The 22379-nt window shown below is 36.9% G+C and overlaps 3 protein-coding genes across 3 annotated transcripts; 2 read left to right on the forward strand and 1 right to left on the reverse strand.

The window, feature by feature from the left end:
• Window positions 1–458: 458 nt before the first annotated feature.
• On the reverse strand, window positions 459–4254 carry LOC146927260 (uncharacterized). The gene has a single exon (XM_085700592.1). The coding sequence runs from the start codon at window positions 1871–1873 to the stop codon at window positions 683–685; it is 1191 nt and encodes a 396-aa protein (XP_085556718.1). The 5' UTR covers window positions 1874–4254; the 3' UTR covers window positions 459–682.
• An 8498-nt stretch (window positions 4255–12752) lies between these two features.
• On the forward strand, window positions 12753–16938 carry LOC146927261 (DUF724 domain-containing protein 3-like). Its single transcript, XM_085700593.1, has 3 exons — window positions 12753–12919; window positions 15070–15762; window positions 16279–16938. The coding sequence occupies exons 1-2, from the start codon at window positions 12836–12838 to the stop codon at window positions 15754–15756; spliced, it is 771 nt and encodes a 256-aa protein (XP_085556719.1). The 5' UTR covers window positions 12753–12835; the 3' UTR covers window positions 15757–15762; window positions 16279–16938.
• A 751-nt stretch (window positions 16939–17689) lies between these two features.
• LOC146927262 (NF-X1-type zinc finger protein NFXL1-like) lies at window positions 17690–22379 on the forward strand. The gene is made up of 2 exons (XM_085700596.1): window positions 17690–17806; window positions 18859–22379. Exon 2 carries the CDS (start codon window positions 18882–18884, stop codon window positions 21912–21914), a length of 3033 nt encoding a protein of 1010 aa, XP_085556722.1. The 5' UTR covers window positions 17690–17806; window positions 18859–18881; the 3' UTR covers window positions 21915–22379.

Here is a 22379-nt window from a genome sequence, read left to right on the forward strand (position 1 = left end):
GGAACCTCTGTTGACAGGACTTTGACCTCCCTGTAGAGCACTGCCTTTATATTATATACTGAGGGATGGTGGTGGGGGGGGGGGGGTTGCCCCTGTTAAAGTGTGCACTTGAAGTACAATATCCTTGCAAGGTAGATGGAAACATCTCGTGCCAGTCTTTGTGTATGAAAGTCCTCTTCAGGACGATCTTTCTTGATATTTGCAGCTTCGATGGCCAAGATGCCCCAGTAGGCAGTATATCTCATTGGGAAACTTTCATCCTTTTTTTCTTCAGTCTCGGCCACAGGGAACTCAAAGTCGAGAGAGAGTACAGGGTTTAAGTGTTCAACGGGTTTATTAATGCATGATTTGATTATTAATATAAACAATATGATTATGCAGATATGTGGAAATGATTAAAGGAAAAAAATTCTTTTGGGTTTTTTTGTATTACCATTTTTTCCAGAAAAAGCACAAAATAAAAACAAAGCCGGGATCAAAGCGACCTTTTAATTAATGATGAAAATACATAAAGCAAAAAGCCCTAAACAAGTTCACTTCCGTCTCGGGTGGGACGAAAGGTTTTCTTCGAAAAACATAAAGCAACAAACAAGCATATTAATTAAACCAATGAGTAGTAGAAAGAAACATCTGCAAAGACCCAATTGCAGCTAAACATCAAATTCCAAGATCCGATAACGGATTAACTTGCAGATTCCAAATCAAATTCTTCAAAAGGTATGAGGTCTTTTCGAATAAACTTCTGAACTATCTTCTGCAATGCAAAACAGTGCTCAATATCATGACCTGGTGCCCCTTGATGGAAAGCACAAAAGTGGTCGAGCCTGTACCGGGATGTCAATTTTTTTGGCACTGGAAGAGGTGCCTTGGTATAGACCAAATTCCTTTCAAGAAACTTTGGAAGCAACTCTGCATACTTCATGGGAATGGGATCGATCTGTTTCCTTGAAGTCTGTTGTTGATATTGCTGAAACTGAGGATGATAAACCGGATTTTGAACAGTATTGGTGATAGGCTTAATAGCAGCAACAGAGTGAGAAATCGAATACTGTTGTTGACTTTGTTGAAATTGTGGCTGATAACCCAGATTTTGAACAGCATTGATGGGCCTAACAGCGGCAACAGAGTGAGGAGCCAGATGTTGTTGACTTGGTTGAAACTGGGGCTGATAACCCGGATTTTGAACAGCATTGATGGGCCTAACAGCGGCAACAGAGTGAGGAGCCAGATGTTGTTGCTGAAGTAGTACCTTTATATCCGGGTCTTCGAAGAACTCGGTGTTATTTTCAATCAACTTCTGAACTTCTTCCTTCAAAGCGTAACACTGCTCGGCGTCATGGCCTGGTGCCCCTTGATGGAAATCACATTTGAGGTCAGGGCGATACCAAGATGGCAGCGGATTCGGCACCCGAGGAGGTGGCCTGGTTTGAACAAGTCTCTTCTTAAGCAAGATAGGAAGCAGAGTTGCGTATTTGATAGGAATTGGGTCAAACTGCGATGCTTTTCGAGTCTGATTTTGAAGAATAAGTTGCTGAGGAACCTGACTTTGAGGGATAAGCTGCTGAGGAGTCTGATTCTGGGAAGTAAATGGTTGAGGAGCCTGATTCTGAGTAGTAAATGATTGAGGCTGTTGAGGAACCTGTTGTCGAGGTCGTTTCATGCACATTGGCTGACACAATGGCGGAGACTTTTGCCGAACAAGTGGTGGATCCTTTGCGGCCATCAGTGAAGATACTAGGCTAGTTAACCTTTCTACCTCAGCCCGAAGTGTTGTTATCTCTCCACGAAGCTCATGAACCTCTTGCTCAAGCTGATCCATCTTTTGTGTTTGCACGAGTGTTTGCATATGCGAGCTGAACTTGGATGAAGACATCAGACCGCTTTACTGATGGATAAACCTTTGTAGACAGAAACAAGGTATGAGACACAGACTAGAAACTATGAATGCAAATGATGCATGACATGTTTATGCAAAAATGTACAATATTTTTGTTATCGAAGGATTTATCAAGGTAAATTGTAAACATTGCAGATGAACATGGTTTCAATTGAAGATTTGTAAAGATATTGCAATAGGTTTCCTTTTCCAAAAGGTAAGAACGAACCCAAGGAAGAAGTTCTTAACAAAAGCAAAAGCTTCGGTAAGATTTTTGAATTTGTATTGCTTGGTGTTCATTCTTACAAAGGTCCATTCCTTCGATGTTTACAAAAAACTTGGTTAAATCCTTCAATATTTTTTTAATGGATGAAAAAAAGGTTTATGGATGAATGCATGTATGCATGATTATGCTAGAATACATGATGAGGTTTAAGGTATACAATGTTGGAGCATAAGGGACACAACGCCATTTGGTAAGGACTATGGTTTCCATTTGCACAAGTAACAAGGGTTCTACCAAGGTTCCCAAAGTTTTCAATCACGTCCGAATATTTGTTAGGCGATGAGAGTACTCTCGTTCCAACAATATTCATCAGTTAGTCTCGTTTGGGTGTAGTATCGCGTGACGACCAATACGAGAGTACTCTCAACTAGCCACCGCACTACGTCCTAAAAGGCCAAGATGGGTTAAAGGTGACTAACGGTCCTCAACTTCGACGGTTCCTTGCAAGTATCATGCTATACGCGAGTACTCGCGACAACAACGGTATACCATCAAGGTCCCTCCATTGAGTGGGTTATCACATGTACCAATGCCGAAGAGTACTCTCGGCATGGATACTATGATTATACCCGATCCTATCTTAAGTTCACTCAAGCCCGGGTATAGAGCTTATCTCACCACTCTCGTATTTACAAAATATATACAAATGATAAAGCATAAAAAGTAAAGAAAGAAAGGTGGGCTTAACCCGCGTTGGATCCCCAGTGAAGTCGCCAATTTTGTAGACCATTGATTTCCGGGTGTCAATCCATTGATTGGAATTGAACCTTCAAATGTTGGACTTGCTCGATTTTATTCTTGAGAAGGGAAAAATGAGATTGAAAAACCCTTTTTGGATCCGGGGTCGGTTACGATTCGGGAAGGTGTTAGGCACTCGCGTCGTTCACGGTACTCCGTGAGAACCTCTTTCTAACTTTATTTTTATTCGAAAATTTGTTGTTTAAAGTTGAAGTAAAAGAATGGAGGGAGAAGAAGTGGGAGTTTTTTTGTTATTTTTATTTGATCGATTTGAAAGGAATAAAGCCTCTGCCTATGTACCCTTAAAAGGGATCAAAACCGCCGTAGTTCTCTCTTATAAAAATATTTTTGTGGGTTAGGTTGATTTTAATTTGATTTGGAAAATGATTTTGAGAAGGGTTGCGAGACCTCAAGGTATAGAAGAATAAAAGAGAAGTGAGGTTGTTTCATTTTTATTTGAGAAATTTAGTCTAAGTTTAATTAAAGTTCATTTAGGAATTTGATTAAGAAAATAAAGGAAAAATCTCTTGGATTTGGATCCAAGGCTTATTAAGAAAAATAATTTGACTTTTGCACACTTGATTTTTGAGATAAGAAGGTTTTACTAAACTAACGGTAAACTAACGTAACGATGCGAAAAATAAAGCAATCATAAAGCAAGGAAAAAAATGGTGAAGTGTCGGTGCTTGTGTCGGTGTGTGCAATTACTACGCTATTACATACCATTCCTAAATACAAAGCCCATAATGAATTACATCATTCCCCTAATTATACACACTAAAAATATGGGGCTTTGCAATTGGAAAAAAAAGAATAGGCACCAAAACTAAAGCAATCATGATATAAGGAGATGAAGAGAAAATTAAAAGCATCATATACTAAAAATGAAATGTAATAATGTTGAGGAAATTTTAGCAAAGCATGAATTAAAGCAAGGTTTGTATGGAAAAACTTTGAACAAGACATTAAAGGATGCATGAGATAAACCTTAAGGCAAATACCCAAAAAAAGATAAAGTATAGAAATTAAAGCTTTTAAAAATGGATGAGACCACACGAGACTTAGAATGCAAGATGTCCAAATTCTAAAGCTAGGTTGTAAGAATATTTGATGAACCCACACCCAAAAGATGTATAAAATGGTTTTAAAGCCAAATTAACAATAATGCATAATGTAAAAATGATTCTTGAATTAGGATGTAAGAAAATGTAACCAAAACTAAATAAAACATGTGATGAAAGGTGTATGATATAAAAATGCTTTGAACCAAAATGCATGAAACAAGTTTTAAAACAATTAAATAAGCTGAAAATAATGCATGATAGTAGACACAATTAAAATGATAAAAAAAGATATATATATATATATATATATATATATATATATATATATATATATATATATATATATATATATATAATCCCAAACGAAACTAGAAAAAAATGCAAGGGATTCAAAATGAGACACAGGGGGGTGCAGGAGCGTGCAGGGGGTTCAAACAGCAAGGATAATAAACAAACAGAAGAAAGAAAGAAGCAGCCAGGCCCAAGAGCAAAAACAAACAAGTAACGTTGGGCCTGAGGAGGATCGGGTTGGACCAAAGGAGACTGGACCGGTTCAAGAACGGGTCGGTTCAACCGAACCGGTCCAGCAAGAGTAATATAAAAACGGTTTCAAAAGCTTCTTCTTCTCCAAAAAAAACTCAAACCCAGTAACACTACTCTCTCTCTTTCCTTCTTCATCTTTTCAAAACGTTTTCAGAGACAAAAACCAACTTAAACGATGCAAAATTATCAAACTAAACAACAAATTCCAAGGAGAAAATGAAGCAGTTACCTCTTCTTCTTTTCGATTTGGTTTGAACAGATGTATGTGTTGATGAAGCTGAAACTGCCGTCCTTCCTGTTTGCTTCGATCCGGTCGCAGCTTGTGTCGTCGTGTTCAAAACCGGTTTGGTTTAGCTCCGTTTCCTCATCACAGTTGCGATTCCGTTTTTTTCTCCTTTCACGATTCTTAAGCCGATGTGATTGTTGTTGTTTGAGGATCCTTGGCCGAATTCTTTCCTCTCTGTTACGGATCCGGAATCAGCTTCTTCTTCATCTCTTGTTTCTTACCATGTTCGATCTAATTCCGTAAACCCTTGAGGCCGATTTAGTCGTTGTAAAACGCGATGGTGATGTCGGCTGAAGCTAGAGACAAAAACAGCTTCGTATTGATATCATTGTTGTTGACTGAGTTTTGAAAATCAGTGTTGTTGATGTGTGTTTGTGTTGGAATGGTATGGTTTTGAATCTGTTAGCTCCGAGTCTATCTGTGATGTTTATGAGAGGTGGTGTTGTTAATGAATGCAGGATATGTATTGATGTTATTGTGTGTGAAGAAATTTTTAGTTCCTGGAAAAGTTGTATGATGAGGATGAACACACGTGATTGTTCATCATTCTTTTTGAGTTTTTGTGTTTTAATCTGGTCAAGATGAGTGAGAAGGAAAAAATGTTTGTGTAGTGATAAATTTGAGATTGGATGAGAGTTGAATGGTGTTGGATTTAGAACTCGGTTGCTGGGTTTTGGTGGATGTTCATCATTGTATTCTTGGGGAAGTTTGAGAAGAAAGTGAGATTTGATCTTATTTCTGTGGCTGCCGCAAAAAGAGAGTGTTAGTCTCTAGGTTTCAGTGCAGCCCCCGATTCATTGCCAATGATTGCTGCTTTTATAGTGACACATTAGGGTAAAAAGATATTTCATTGGACCAAAGTGCCCCTAACTTGGGCAGCAAGGACCTTGAGGACAAAATGACTAAAAGGACCAATTAACTAAAAAGGAGAATTAAAATAAATAAATTAAACACTAAAGCTTAATACTAAAATAAATAATAAACTAAATGAAAAATAACAACTAAATAAGATAAAAAATACGATTAAAAAGTAACTGCTTAAAATGCGACTATAAAAATTCTAACTAACTAAACAAATTACAAAGAAATGATAAAATATTTAACTGCTTGAACAAAAAAAGTTCTAACCAACTAGAATACGAATAAAAAATATTTAACTACTTAAAATACGGCTAAAAATATTTTAACGAGCTAAAAAAAATGAATAGAAATGTTCAACTGACTAAAAATACGGATAAAAACAAATTGATCGATTTAAAAACGAAAAAACTTTAACTGGTCAAAATTTGGGGTATGACAGACTCCATTTAGAAATGCACTCTTGACATCCATTTGATATAATATTATGCCATGATTTATTGCATAGGAAAGATTGCTTCCAATCTTGCAACTGGAGAAACTGTTTCATTATAATCAATGCCTTCTTGTTGACTGTAACCTTGTGCAACAAGTCTTTCTTTGTTTCTGACTACTTCACCTTGTTCATTCAGCTTGTTTCTGAATACTCATTTTGTTCCAATAATGTTCTTATGTTGTGGTTTGGGTACCAGATCCCACACTTCATTTCTTTGAAACTGATTAAGCTCTTCCTGCATAGCCAGTATCCATCCATCATCTAAAAGTGCTTCATCAACTGTAGCAGGTTCAATCACTGATAACAGTCCTATCATTGACTCTTCTTGTCTGAAGTATGATCTTGTTCTTCTAGGACTCTCTTTGTTTCCAATGATTTGATCCTCAGGATCTGAAGACTTGTGCTTGAATGTGTTCTTGGATTGAGTAGCTTGCTGAGATCCATTTTGAGCTTCGTCAGAAGCAACTTCATCTTGTGCTTCTGAGGTGGGTTCAGCTTCTGTATTTTCTTCAGATTCAGCTATCTGATCAGGTTCTGGTATATCTTCAGGAACCTGTATCTCTGCAAAAATTTCATCTTTGCTCTAGAGTTTTACTTTCAGGCTCTTTGTCATCAAATTTAACGTGCATTGATTCTTCAACACAAAGTGTTTTTGAATTATACATTATGTATGCCTTTGGCCTTTCAGGGTAACCTAAAAAGATTCCTCTTTGGGCATTGGCATCAAATTTCTTTAGGTAGAGTTTGTTATTTAGAATGTAACATGTACATCCAAATTGATGAAAGTAAGAGATATTGGGTCTTCTTCCCTTAAAGAGTTCATATGCTATTTTCTCCAAGATAGGTCTGATATAGATTCTATTTTGGACATAACATGTTGTATTCACTGCTTCTGCCTAGAAATGTTTAGCCAAATTGTTTTCATGAATCATGGTTCTAGGAGAAGAGAATTCATGGACAATTCCAAGTTTTTCACAAAAGATTTCAAATGGCTCATTTTCAAATTCTCCACCATGATCACTTCTTACTTTTAAAATCTTCATTTCTTTTTCAGACTGTATTTGAGTGCAGAAGTTACTGAATACATCATAAACATTATCCTTACTTTTCAGGAATTTTACCCAAGTCCATCTGCTGTAATTATCAACAATAACTAATCCATATTTACTTCCATATAAGGATGCAGTGCTAACTGGTCCAAATAAATCAATATGAAGTAATTCTAAGGGTCTGGAGGTTGAGACAATGTCTTTTGTTTTAGAAGATGATTTCACAATCTTCCCCTTCTGGCATGCACCACAAAGTGCATCTGAATGATAGTCAATGTCTGGTAGGCCTTTGACAAGTGGTAACTTACCAAGCTTAGAGATTAATCTCCAGTTAACATGCCCATTTCTTATCATTCACTAACAGAAGACAAATTACCTTCTGGTCAACCAGTTCAGAGAAGTTAATTTTATAAACATTCTCCATCCTTTTTCCCTTGAATACTATGAATTTGTTTTCTTTGTTGATTACAATGCAGTTGGTCTTTTCAAACATCACATCATAACCATTGTCACAAAATTGACTAATGCTCAATAAGTTATGTTCAAGACCATCTACCAACCACACATTATTGATTGAGATAGAGGAGTTACCAATAGTTCCTGTACCAATGATCTTGCCAGACTGGTTGCCTCCAAACTTCACACTTCCTCCTTCTTTCATTGTGAGGGTGAGGAACATAGACTTCTCACTATCATATGCCTTGAGCAACCGCTGTCTAGGTACCATGATTTTTGCTTTCCTTTGCTCTTAGACATATCTGCAGTATTGACATTTTCAGATTTAGTTACCCATTGTTTCATGGGTCCTTTCAAGTTAGTATTGAAAGTTTTACTCTTCACTTCTTGTACCTTGTATTGTACGTTTGGTAGCTTCTGGTTAACCATTACCTTAGGTTTAACAACCTTTGGTTTTGGTACTTCGGATGCAGTAACTATCTTCTTCTAAAACTTAGACTCCAGGACCTCAGATTCATGTTTCAACAGACTCTGAGGAACGGGTTCTGATCTCTTTAGAATCCTGATCTTTGAAGTCTTAGAATCAGAGTTAATCATAGCCATTGGCTTAAAGTTCTTTGGCTTTGAAGTAATCTTAGCCTTAGAGCTAGAAGCTTCAGGTTCTGATTGAACAACAGTTTCCATCTCAGCACCTTCAGGTACAAAGAAGGTTTTCAATCCTTCCTTGATGCATTCATAACATGCTTTGAGACTGATTTCATTAGGTTTCCCTTCTTAAAATCCAATCCCTTTGCCATTGTTTCTGTAAATGCTATAAATCATTGAAGCAACTTTGCTGTCAATACCATATATAATAAAATCTTCAAGAGCAATTTCATGCTTGCTTAAAGATTTCCAATACACTTTTCTTGTAGCTACTGACAAAGATATTTTAGCTTTTCTTCATCAGTTTTACAAATGAAGTCAAAGCTTCTAAGTCCTTCTTCAGAAGCTTTCAGATCCAATAGAGTTGATTCTTGTTGTTTCATCAAAACAACATATTTTTCTTTTAAATCTTTCAACTCATTGGTTCTCAGTTCAAAATGTGTAAGGAGTTCTTTAAGTGAATCAACAAGTTCTTCTCTAGGAATTTAAGAATATACCTCGTTTTCATCTTCAGAGTCTGAGTCAGGATCTGCTTCTGAAGTCTCAGTAGCCACTAACCCCATAGTTACTTTAGCATCTTCTTCAACTTCTTCCTTTTCAAACCAGATTCACTATCCAAATCTTCCTAGGTTGCCATTAAACTCTTCTTAATCTGGTTTCTGAATTTTCTTGTGTTGAAGCTTGATTTCTTTGACTTATCCTTTGATTTCTCCTTCTGAAGATCAAGGCAATCAGCAATAAAGTGTCCAGACTTCTTACAGTTGAAGCATCCCTTCTGATCTTCTTTCTTGGAGCTCTTGTAGCCACCTCTCTTACTTAGAAACTTCATGTTCTTCCTTGCCAGATACTCAAGCTTGTTTGAAAGCATAGCCATCTTCTCTGTTGAATCTTCATCAGAATCTCATCAGGTGACTCATCTTCAGATTAAATAACTTTAAGAGCTTTTGATGACTTCCCTTTAGATGGTAGAGAAATAGATTTACTCCTCTTAGCAGGCACATGTTCATTAAGACTAATCTCATGAACTTTGAGAGAGCTGACAATATCTTCAACACTTAAAGTGTTTAAATCTTCAGCTTCCTCAATAGCAGTAAACTTAGGTCTCCATCTAGCAGGCAAGCTTCTTAGTATCTTGCTAACATGATCAGAAGCAACATAACTCTTCTTCAGTATTTTTAGTCTAGAGACTAAGGTTTGAAATCTTGAGTACATCTCTTCAATAGTTTCATCATCCTTCATCTTGAACAACTCATACTGATGTACAAGCATAAGAGCTTTTGCTTCTTTGACCTTCTTGCTGCCTTCATAGTTAGAACAGAGAGAAGCAAACATTGCTTTTGCAGTGGATTTGTCACTCATCTTCATATATTCTGTTTTAGGTATAACAGTGACAAGTGCTCCTCTAATAATATGATGCTTCTTGTAAAGTTTCTTCAAAGCAGGAGTATGTTTCTTTCTATCAACAACTACTCCTTATTCATCAAGGACCAAGTCACCAACACCTTCTTCAAGTATGTCCCATAGTTCTTCATCTAAACTCATGACATAGCTGTAGAAGTTGGTTTTCCATCAAGAAAATTCTTCAGGATCTCCATTGAACTTAGGAATCTTTCCTACGTTGGATTTCTTGTCACCATAATCATATGGAACAGCATTGTTGTTATTGCCAGATCCAGAACTGGAAGTATCACCAGACATGTTTTTCTCAAATCTTTTTCTGGTACACTGTTAAGTGTTAAGACAACAGACCAAGGCTCTAGATATCAATTGAAGGTGAGAAAAACACAAGAAGGGGGGGTTGAATTGTGTTAGCTTTTTTTTGTTTTCTCCTAAGCTGAAAACACTGGTCAGAAGCATATAGAGTTATGCTTTTGGAGTGATATTCAGGATTAACTTGCAGCAGATAAAAATAGAGAGAGAGAGAGAGAGAGAGAGAGAGAGAGAGAGAGAAGAAAGACACAAAGTAATTATACAGGTTCCTTCCACAAACCGGAAGTAGTCCTGTCCCCCTTGCACTTCCAAGAAGAGTTCACTAAAATGTAATATCTGATTACAATTGCTCACTATTACAACTAGCAAGAGACTTCAAACTGCTCAAGCACACAAGAAAGAGACTTCCTATGCTCCTGAACACAATCAAGAGACTTCTATTGCTCAAGCACAACTACAAGAGACTTCTAATCAAACAGAATTACAAAAAAAAAATGTTTGAGGTTGAACACTTGATATACAATCAGTGGTGTTCACAATACAAATCAGATACAGACTCTTAAGACTCTAAAATTTCTAAGATATGAACTTTGAAGCAGATATTCTAAGTGAACTTTGAATGCAGAACAATTTCAGCAGAGTTTTGGCACTTGTAAATTTTAGTTGTTGAGCATTACCAATCTCTGAGTCTTCACTCCTTTATATAGAGGTGTGAAAGAGACGTTGTGAAATTGTCAGCGCATCAAAAAGAGTCGTTTGAAGCTTTGATCAATCACTAATGATCTTTTGCCTGATATGGTAGTTGTCCTATGAAGGATCAATTTCAAATTCATTCCCAATGTGAAGGAACATCGTTGCAAGCAGAGCTGTATTTCAGAGTTGTTTTCTTGTCTTGTAGCAGGGACGCAACAGAGTAGCGGAGGTAGTGGTTGTACACTTCGTACAATTGTACCTTGTCAACGCTTTTTGAAGATAAGCATCCAATGCCTTCAAATCCTTTCAAAATGATTGTTGCTTCACATTTCCAGTCTTCTGCAATGCTTAGACGAGTTTAAATCCATTAAACAACTTTTGAAACTTAAATTCTTCCATCTTCTGATGAACTTCAGCTTCTGGTGATTTCAGCTTATGATGAGGTTGCTTCTGATGAACTTGTTTCTGATGAACTTGCTTCTAATGACGTCATCCCTTCAGGAGCACTTTGTCTTCAGGAGCACTTTTGACTTCAGGAGCACTTCTCTTCGGACGCTTTAAGCTTCCTTTTTGTTTATTTCTTAGCTCTCTTTTGTTCATCCAGAACCTATTTAAGATGTAAATTTTTGTCTATGGTCATGTACACTTGAACAAATATTAGCTAGTCCAATTGACAATTTTTTAATACCTTATTATCATCAAAACTCTTAAGGTTCATTGTTAAACACATTTTGTTCCAACAATATATACTAAAGAAAATGCTTGCAACTGGGTTAAAGCAAAACAGATACTTCATTTCATTGAATTTTAGCGTGAACTGCTTGGTGCATAACTCATAAACGATTGACAAAAAAAATAAAAACGAACGGCTTAGGTCAAGATGTTCCACTACAAAGATAAACAAAAAAACAACTTAATAAAACAGAAAAACATAAACTTGCATCATCAGTCACCAATCTCAACCAACTGGTAACCAAAGGACCCAACACATGAACACATAGAAACAACAATCAGAAGTGAACAAATCAGTTGTTATAAAACAGAAACCATGGAAAACATCCTACCAGTCAAGCAATGATACGACAACAAAGTTTCAATGTTACGTCCAACCACTGCTAGATTGAAAAAAAATGACCAGGAATGCAGATAGAAAAGAAAGACGAGTATATGGCTTTATTACGTATTCCATGCATATATATGTAGTTATGATGAAGATGGATTAATGTGTGAATATGTGTGGGGAATAGATAAGTGTGATGAGTGGAGAGTTGCTTGTTTTCCATGTGGTACACCAATGGACTATTAATTGTGGCTAGAATATTAAGCTTGCAAAATTTGAAATTCAAAATTTTAAAAAACCAAATGTATCACGGTAAACAACAACCCTAGGTAACTGTTCAGAAGTAATTAATTTAGTTTAAAACAAATTAAAAAAATTCAAAATTCAAAATGAGAGCCAAATGGGAGGGAAAAAAATTAGGGTCGTAATCTTATGAGTTAATGCAACACTAATAGAGGGGAAAAAAATTAGGTTTAGTGATAAGCTAGACCTAACAAGCTTTAAGAGTAAGTGATGATTTGTTTATTTCATAAATTTAATAATAAAGCGCCAAAATCGATATAAAAAAATTGAAATAAAAAATCGACACTATATGAAAAAAATTGGGGTAATAGTCACTTTGGTCCCTGAATGTGTAGCAAGTAGTCACAATAATCCTTCAATGTATCAAAATTCCAAAATAGTCCCTGATTGTCCACTTTGTTAGTCAAAATAGTCCCTAAAGCTTAAATAACCCGTTAATACTCACAATAACTTTTTTGACATAAGGACTAAAATGAGAATAAGTAAGTACGCATAAGGACTAATATGACAATAAGTAAGTCTATTTAAGGACTAATATGACAACATTAACGAAGTATTTTAATATCAAGGACTATTTTAACTAACAAAGTGCACAATCAGGGACTATTTTGCTATTTCGATACATTGAGGGACTATTATGATTACTCGTTACTCATTCAAGGATCACATCACTATTTTCCCAAAAAAAAAATGGATTTTGGATTGAAAATTTGAAAAGATACCACTAATTTTCTTCTTTTCTTCGTATTCACAAAACTTTATTGTGTTTGTGATGGAGGGTTTCGAGAATTCAAGTAACATTACGAGTAAAACTTCGTTTCCGCATCAAAAGCTTCAAATCGATGAATGGGTTGAGGTAATGTCAATTTTTATTTTTATTTTTTGAAAAATATTTGATTTTTTTTTTGTGGGAAACCCTATTGTTCTATTTTTGGTTATGAATTCTGGACACCAACATCCGACACGACACTCAAACATCGACACTGGTAAATTTTAAGAAAATAACATAATTCAATGTCATACATATGTCAGTGTCGGTGTCGGACACTGACACATGTTAGACACGGGACACACCTTTGATAAGTATGAACACCACATGTAATTAGACTGAATTATGTTATTTTCTCAAATACTTTAGTAAATTTTACGAAAATGACATAATTCAATGTCATCACACATGTCAGTGTCAAACACCGACACATGTCGGACACGGGTCACATCTCGGATACAGGACACACCTTTGATAAGCACGGACACCGACACATATAATTACACTGAATTGTGTGATTTTCTCAAATTATTAGTAGTGTTGGTCTGTGAGTGTCGGTACTACGGACTATGAGTAACAACCGCGACTCTGTGAGAGTAGGGATGACAAAGGAGACCTCCCCACCAATTAACGAATTGTTCGAGTTCTATTTTTAGATTGAATAATTCTTGTTCAGACCTCTTTTTCTAAGAACCGGAGGGTTAACAACAAAAATTACTCAATATCAAAATGATCATGTATATGCAGGTCTGGATATGTGGCAATTATGCTTTTCACTTAAGCAATATAAGTGTGCATATCTTGAACTTCTTCAAGCATAGGATGATTATATAGGCATTATGGCGGTCTTGATGTTATATAGCTTCCTAAGGTTACACTTAGTTGTGTCTCATCGTTTTATTTTGTTTCGTTTTATAGATCTTTGGTTGTTATTAGTTTTTCACATTTGTCTATTGTTCATTCCTGCTATGCATTTAAACCTTGCATAATAATGTCTTTCTTCCAAGTTTGTCACACAATCACATTGGCAATTGAAGTTGATGTGAAGTTTTTATGTTCATTATATTATAGTTTTGATTTCCGGGAAATAATTACTCTGTATGGAAAAAAAATAAATTGGTTTAAGGTGAAAAATATATTGTACTTAAATTTATATTAATTCACCCAAAAGTGTAATATTGGTTTGGGTCCTTAGAGTGGTAGATGGAAGCCTGATCGTTCGTTTACTTCCCTAATAGTAGCACTAGACGGAGGTGAGACTTTTTCTTGAGCCTTGATAGCTCCCCTTTGAACAGCCTTCCGAAGAGGCCCAAACATATAAAATATACTCTCGTAGCCTGCTTTAAGATCTGTTCACCACATCTTGTTCCCCTTCTCGCCTCGCCCTATCCGACTGGACACCACATCTCGTCTTCAACTTATTCTAACATTGTGAGATCCTATCACTAGAGCACACTGACCCGGTTCTCTCTACCTTGAGCTTAGGGAAAGCTAGACTTGCAGGGGATATAAAGATACCCAGGGGTAAGCAGATAGAGCGCCCAAGAGGAAAGGGGACTAAGCGATCTGCCGGGATGTCAAAATGAATCGGTGGGGGAGCCTTACAACGAAGTACCTGCACGAGCAGGGTTGGACGAAGCGGAAGCGAGAATGTCGGCTTGAGTAACGGGTGAGAATCCAATGCCCTGAAAACCTAAGGATTCCTCCGTAAGGTTCGTCCACGGTCCAGTAGAAGGATAACTAGAGGGTCCGTCCAATACAGTAGTTAGCTCGACCGCACGATAAATTCACTCTACTTTACGCAAAAAGCACGTGATAGGGAATTGTATTTGAAGGCAGTTCAATCAAGTTCTTTTGCGAATAGAACGGATTTTCAATACTATTCTTAGCATATGACGATCTACTTCAAGGTGACAGTCATTGAAAGAAAGGGAAAAATAGGAATAACATAGTTTTCGTATGAATTGCTAACGATTCCTTCAGTTAAGGATTATCCGTAGAAACTAGACCTTGTAGACCGTGGATACTAGTCCTAATCTGTCTATCGTGTTGAAGGCGTGGACATGTTGGAGTAGTTATAGAGGCTAAGGCAGATGGCTTAATATCTAGAGTGTCTGCTACAAAGGTTTTTGAATTCATGCAAAGTGTTATGATTATTGGAACTGTTTATTAATGTTGGTATTCTGATTTGAAGTTTTCTGTTGATGGGTGTTAAAAGTTTTTAAATTTTTTTTCAGGTGAGGAAGGTTTCCTGGGAGGAGGATGGTTTTCCGGGAGCATGGTTTTCTGGGACAGTTGTCCGTTGTGGGAAGCTGAAACGTCATGTTAGATATGATAATATTGTGAATCATGATTTTGATAAGTTGGGTTATTTGGTGGAAAAAGTGTCTGTTTCAAGTGTTTTGGATGGTGATTTTGGTTCTCCAAGTAAACGGGGGGTGATTAGGCCACCGCCTCCTTCGGTTGAGTTTGATAAACGTGATCTTAAATATGGTATGTGTGTTGATGTAAATTCTATGGCTGCTTGGTGGGAAGGTGTTGTATATGATCATTGTGATGGAATGGAGGAGAGGAGTGTGTTTTTCCCTGATTCAGGCGATGAAAAGAAGGTTCGAATTAAGGACATACGGATTACTCAGGATTGGGATGAAGCTACGGATAAGTGGGAGCGACGAGGGAAATGGTTGTTTCTTGAATTGATTGAGGAGTGTGAGCGCGAGTCGTATCTTCCAGTTTCGATAAAGCAAATTTGGTATGATGTACGTAAAAAGAAAGAATTTTCCACGATTGGTGAATGGACATTGAATGTGAAGAAGGATTTGTGGAGACACATGATAATGGAGGTATTTGGTGACTACTTTGCTGTTACAGTAAAAGAAGTTTTCTCAGCCTTGAAACTTCCAGAGCTGAAAATGGTGAACTAATTCGAGGTAGTTCTGCAACGCAATAGAGATATAGCACGACTATAGCCACTATTTGACAATATTCTGTTCTATTTAAGATGTATGTGTGTTGGTTGATTTGACAAATTGATGGTTGATTTTACATGCATGTGTGTTGCATAACAAATGATGGATGTGTTGGAATATAAATTGTCTATTTTTTCATCAACAACTATGATTGCTAAGTTTACACTCTAGAGTTGATTGTTCGCTTTAGACGAGCTAAATCCATGTATAAAGTGATGATATGTAGTTACTTTTGAAATAATGTTTACATGGGATCCGGTGTATAATGTCATGTGTTATATCCTTATGTAGCACCAAAATTTCAATTTGAAAGTGTGTCTGACACTGACATATATGATTACATTCAATTACTTTCATTTTCTTTAAATGTTATTGGTGTCAATGTGTTGAGTCTGTAACTGTGACAGACTGACAGTGCTTCAGTGTCCTTGTTTACTTGCTGATTGTTTGCGTCATATTTACATTTTCACTTTGCAGTTACAATGCAAGGCCGAAAGGAGGCACCTCCTGACATGCAATGCAAAGATAAGTTTCTCCTTCAAAGCATAGTTGCGAGGCTTGGATCGGTTTATTTGAGCTTATCCACTCGTATAACATTTGTGAGAGATTGTTTGAGAGACCTTATCACATGTCCAAAAGCTGTTTTTATGTTTTCAGAGTTTATGTACTAATTGATATTTCATGTCCAAAAGATATTTGGTGCTCATTTAGAATTTCTTTTACTTCATGCAAAAGTGCTTATTTATAGGTGACTAAGGAGAGGAATTCTGTTATTTTTGGTTTTCTAACAGATATCTTGAAAAGATCACAGGACATGTTTAGTTTCCAAATTTTAAAATAATTTTGTTTCCACATCACAAGAAAAAGAAAACGTGTGAAACATGTGCAAACTTTTGAATGCCTTTGCTTCAGTTGAATATTATCCATAGGCTTTACCTTCTTTTATCAATTTTGCAAAATTGTCTTGTTCCTGTACTCTTAATTCATATTACTCTTCCTCATAACACTATATATTGTTTACTCTTCTTAGACTATGTCATTTTGAGTGAATAATCAATTTATTCCTTCTAATTATTATTGAGCAATTTGATCTTTGAATTTACCAAAATTCCACTATGAATCCTGGAATTGACCTTAGCTGTTAGTTCTTTAGGTTTGGTCAATTCAGTCTAAACTATATCCAGGAGACACTAAGGTACTTGTAGGTCCAAATTACACTATTAATTTCTTCTGCGAAAAATGACCGACAATTTAATTTCTAGGTCCAAATTACACTACCAAAATATTTTCAAAAAGCATTCAAAAAAATTTATTTTAAGAAAAGAGATACATTATATTAAGGAGCCCCTGATATGACTTTTTTTTAAGTAATATATTTTGTTAGTGTACAATTAATAAATATAAACACCATGAGTTGTCATCTTTACTAATTTATATGACAAATTATCGTTAGATGGATGTGTAAAATAATTGTACATCAATATAACATATTAATTAAACTATAAATAATAAAGTTCACAACCCCTAACTCAACTGGCAAAACAAGATACCGTGATTGTTTGGTCAAACGCCAAGGAATCAGCCTATGTGTGTTTATATTGACTTTGTCATTTCGTGAATTAAAAAAAAATAACAAACTCTATATAATAAATACAAAAATAAAATAAAATATTGGAATGGGATGGAAAGAGAAATTCAACTTGTATACGTATGGAGCACGCAATGGGGTCCACCAAGTTGTGTTACATGACTTCTTTACTTTACTTGATCGCCAAGGAGAAATCCAGCAAGTCAAGTCAAAAGCTTGCTTGCTTTGCTTGGTCATACTATATATAGGCTAACATCCTCTCATCTTCTTTTTCATTCCATTGCTCACTCTTCATTCTTCATTCCACAGGAGAGTGGGTTTCTCTTCTTTACACCCCCATTTCTCAAATTCTCATTCTTTCTTTCTTTCTCACATTCTACTCTACAACCAACATTCTTCCTTCCTCCTATCAATCAGGTCAGTCACTCTTCCTTCTTTCTTTCTTTTATTTATTTTTTTCAATCATTTTTCATTATTCTGTTTTATTATGACAATGAGACCCTGTTATGTTAAATGTTAAATTCATTTAATAATAATTTGCATTTGGGATGTTGTTTTCTACAAACTGAAGCATTTAAACAAATGTCTTACTAACGAGTGTCCTAAGGACACTTTTTAAGGATTCTCGGTTAATAAACTATTCAGTAAAAAAGTTTAATACTTCAATTTCTGATGCATTGAATGTACCAATTTTCATAAAAAGTTACTGTCTAAAATCATTAAAGAGTATCATTTCCTTACAAATATTTGCTTGCTTCATGTTTTCCTTTTTAAAATTAGTTACTATTATCTATGGCCTAGTTACAATCTTAGTCCTCATAATTTTTCCATTATATATTAGCTTAGTATATAATTATTTAATAGAGTAGTTTGAGATTTAGTAATAGTTAATTTGGGTGGTTGGTGTATAGAGTGTGCGAGTGTTGTAAACTTTGGAGTATCGAATTTGATTTCAAATGATAAAGAAGATAATTTTTTAACAGTACGGTCGTTAAACATTTAATTCTTTTCCAATTGTATGTACATATTGTTTTTCCTATAGAACATTATTGAAGATAGTTGTAATGAGTTTTTTGGTTGTAATATGTTTTAAAAAAAAAATTGCTTCGATCGTATGTGGCTCAGTTGGTAAGGAGCGGGCCACTTCCTTGCAGAAGGTTGTGTGTTCGACTCCCTCTGCCGATGTGAGGACAGTATTGGTGGGTGATCTGTAAGAACCTCTATAAGCGCTCTTTGTGAAGAAATTCCTCTGAGCCCTGAGGCCTGCCCTGACCCTGGTGGTTACCGGAGCCGAACCCACCTAAACTTTTTGTAACCAAAAAAACAATATTAATTTGAATTAATTAATCCTTTAGTCCTCTTATCTTTTGAGAATGAAATGCTAGAATTTTTTTATTATAAAATTTTGATAAATGATTTTCAACTTAGAAGCTCATAGCCTTACTGATTTCAAAATTGAATCATTACAGTTACAGAAGAATCACTCCCACTTATGAGCTTCCAACAGAGGGATATTAGGGTTCCTCGTCGTCGTCAACAATGGACTCCTAAACCATCCTCAACTACAAACCAGTTATTACCTCAACTTCTGCAAGAGATTCAGGACAAGCTCACCAAAGGCACCGTCGAATGCATGATTTGCTACGATATTGTTCGCAGATCTTCCCCTATCTGGTCATGCTCTAGTTGCTACTCCATCTTTCACCTTAACTGTACAACCAAGTGGGCTCGTGCACCAACTTCATCATCCCAAACTAGCATTGATTGGCGCTGCCCTGGTTGTCAATCTGTGCAACTCACCTCATCCAATTCCATCAGGTACTTCTGCTTTTGTGGGAAGACGCCCGACCCTCCATCTGACTTCTATCTCACGCCGCATTCCTGTGGAGAACCTTGTGGGAAGCCTCTTCAGAAAACGGGGGATAATTGCCCTCATGTTTGTGTCTTGCAATGTCATCCTGGTCCATGTCCTCCTTGCAAAGCATTTGCCCCTCCCCGTTTGTGCCCTTGTGGCAAGATTACTATTACCACTCGTTGTTCAGATGACCAATCTCTTATTACTTGTGGACAACAATGTCAAAAGCTTCTAGAATGTGGGCGTCATCGCTGTCACCAAATTTGTCATCTCGGTCCTTGTGACCCATGTCGTGTTCCAATGGACGCCTCTTGCTTTTGCAAGAAAAAGTCTGAGGCTATACTTTGTGGGGACATGGTTGTCAAAGGTGAATATGAAGCAGAAGCTGGAGTTTTTTCCTGTGGTTCCACCTGTGGAAACAAACTTGCATGTGGTAATCACATATGTGACGAGATCTGTCATCCGGGAAGTTGTGCTGAGTGTCCATTGTTACCAACCAATGTTAAGACATGCTTCTGCGGGAAAACTAGGTTGGGCGAGGAACGGCTGAGTTGTTTAGACCCAATTCCTACATGTTCACAAGTATGTGGCAAGACCCTTCCTTGCGGTATGCATCATTGTACACTGACATGCCATGACGGGGATTGTTCTCCTTGTTCAGTTTTAGTCTCCCAGAAGTGTCGGTGTGGCTCAACATCCAAAACTGTGGAGTGTTGTAAGAAAACAATGGCGAATGAGTCATTTACTTGTGAAAAGCCTTGTGGGAAGAAAAAGAATTGTGGAAGGCATCGTTGTAGTGAACGGTGTTGTCCACTCTCTAATCCAAATAATATTCTAAATGCAACGGATTGGAATCCACATCTCTGTTCCATTCCATGTGGAAAGAAGCTACGTTGTGGGATGCATGCGTGTGATTCCAATTGTCACAGTGGTCATTGCCCACCATGTCTTGAAACTATATTCACTGATTTGACATGTGCTTGTGGCAGGACTTCAATCCCTCCTCCATTGCCATGTGGTACACCGCTGCCTTCATGTCAACTTCCATGTTCAGTTCCTCAACCTTGTGGCCATCCAGCATCTCATAGTTGTCATCGTGGAGATTGCCCTCCCTGTGTGGCTCCTGTAGCAAGAGAATGTGTTGGTGGGCATGTAGTTCTTAGGAACATACCATGTAGCTCAAAGGATATAAGATGTAATAAGCTCTGCGGAAAGACTAAACAGTGCGGTTTACATGCTTGTAGCAGAATATGTCACTCCTCACCTTGTGATAATCAGCCTGTTGTGCAAGGTATTCGAACTTCATGTGGGCAATCATGTGGCGCTCCGAGGAGAGACTGCCGACATACATGCACAGCTCCTTGTCACCCTTCATCTCCATGTCCAGATAGAAGATGTGGATTCGCTGTCACAATCACTTGTACCTGTGGTCGTTTAACAACAAACGTCCCTTGTGATGCTGGTGGTAGTGGTGTTGATTCTATGCATGAAGCTTCTATTATTCAAAAGTTGCTTGTGCCACTTCAACCATTGGATGCAAATGGCAAAAAAGTCCCCCTTGGACAGCGAAAACTGATGTGTAATGATGAGTGTGCTCAGTTGGAGCGTAAAAGGGTTCTTGCAAATGCTTTTGAGATTAGCGCTCCAAATCTAGATTCTTTCCAATTTGGTGAGAACTCTGCTGCTCATTCTGAATTACTTGCTGATTTATTGAGGCGTGATAGTAAATGGGTTTTGTCCGTCGAGGAGAGATGCAAGTTTTTAGTACTTAGCAAGGGTAAAGGAACTACACATGGTCTAAAAGCCCATGTTTTCTGTCCCATGCTAAAGGATAAGAGAGATGCAGTGAGGATGATTGCTGATAGATGGAAGCTTGCAATAAATGAAGCCGGTCGGGAGCCAAAGAAATTTATAGTTGTTCATGTTGTCCAAAAATCAAGAGCTCCATCACGCGTGCTAGGGATTAAGGGTACTACAACCGTACCTTCTCTCCTTCCTCCTGCATTTAATTCTTTAGTAGACATGGACCCTCGATTTGTCGTCTCTTTTCCAGACTTACCAAGAGATGCAAATATCAGTGCATTGGTGTTGAGATTTGGTGGTGAGTGCGAACTTGTTTGGTTAGATGATAAAAATGCATTGGCTGTTTTTAACGATCCTTCCCGAGCTGCAACTGCAATGAGAAGGTTGGATCATGGAAGTGTATATCATGGAGCTATTGTGGCTGTTCCAAATACAGGGGCATCTGCAGCATCTTCAATTACAAATGACCGGGGAGGAGCTGGGACAGTGAAAGGCGGTGCGCTGGTACCATTGACGGGTTATACGTGGAAAAAGGCTGTAATTGTAGAACCAGCTTGTAGAAAAGATTCTTGGGATGATCAAGAGGGGACTACTGATTGTGCAAATATTCAATCATCTATATGGAAGAAAGAAACACCAATTACTACTTCATCAAATCCTTGGACTGTCTTAAATCAAGAATGGTCTTCAAGTTCATCTGCTAATGCTTCTGTCAAAGCTGAAACTCCTAAACAAACTGAAAGCAGTGTTGTGTCAAAGTCAGAATCTTGTAATGGTGGTTCAAATCTAGAACACCAGCATGGAAGAGCCTTTGACACATTGGAAGTTTATGATGTAGTAGATGATTGGGAGACAGCTTGTGAATGAGGAGGAATGCACATGAAGCAGACATTCATTTTCTCTTCACTCTTGCATATTTTGTTTATTAAAAGGAGATTGTGTATTGTGTGGCCCCCAACAAATTTTTTTCTACCAGCATGTTGGGGCCATCCTCCCCACATTATTTTCTTGGTCCAATATTGTAATTTTAAAATAAAGGAAAATATGAGTGATATTGAAATTTCATGTTTTTCAATAGTAAATAAATATTCAGAGAATATCTCAGTGTCAACCCTTTTGAATGGATTGATTTGGGGAGAGCAATAGAGATGAAAAAATGTAGATAGAAAATGTGATTCAAAGTTTTTTGGATGTGTAGGAAAGAGTGTAGGACTCTATTTCTCCATTTTAAATTGAAAATTCATAAGTTTATATGCATCAAGCACATTCAAGCTAATGTAATTATGAATTTTATTTGCTAAAATAATATGGTCACTGCAAATAAATTGTACA

This window comes from Medicago sativa, chromosome 4, assembly GCF_051527215.1.
Source record: "Medicago sativa cultivar Bolivia chromosome 4, Bolivia_mono, whole genome shotgun sequence".
NCBI classification, from domain to species: Eukaryota; Viridiplantae; Streptophyta; class Magnoliopsida; order Fabales; family Fabaceae; genus Medicago; species Medicago sativa.

What these genes read in the sequence shown, in the direction of transcription:
- LOC146927260 (XM_085700592.1), bottom strand. Translation starts at nt 1,873, where the DNA reads ATGTCTTCATCCAAGTTCAGCTCGCATATGCAAACACTCGTGCAAACA.
- LOC146927262 (XM_085700596.1), top strand. Translation starts at nt 18,882, where the DNA reads ATGAGCTTCCAACAGAGGGATATTAGGGTTCCTCGTCGTCGTCAACAA.
- LOC146927261 (XM_085700593.1), top strand. Translation starts at nt 12,836, where the DNA reads ATGGAGGGTTTCGAGAATTCAAGTAACATTACGAGTAAAACTTCGTTT. An exon ending in AAATCGATGAATGGGTTGAG is followed by an intron (nt 12,920 to 15,069) that starts GTAATGTCAATT and finishes ATTTTTTTTCAG; the next exon opens with GTGAGGAAGGTTTCCTGGGA.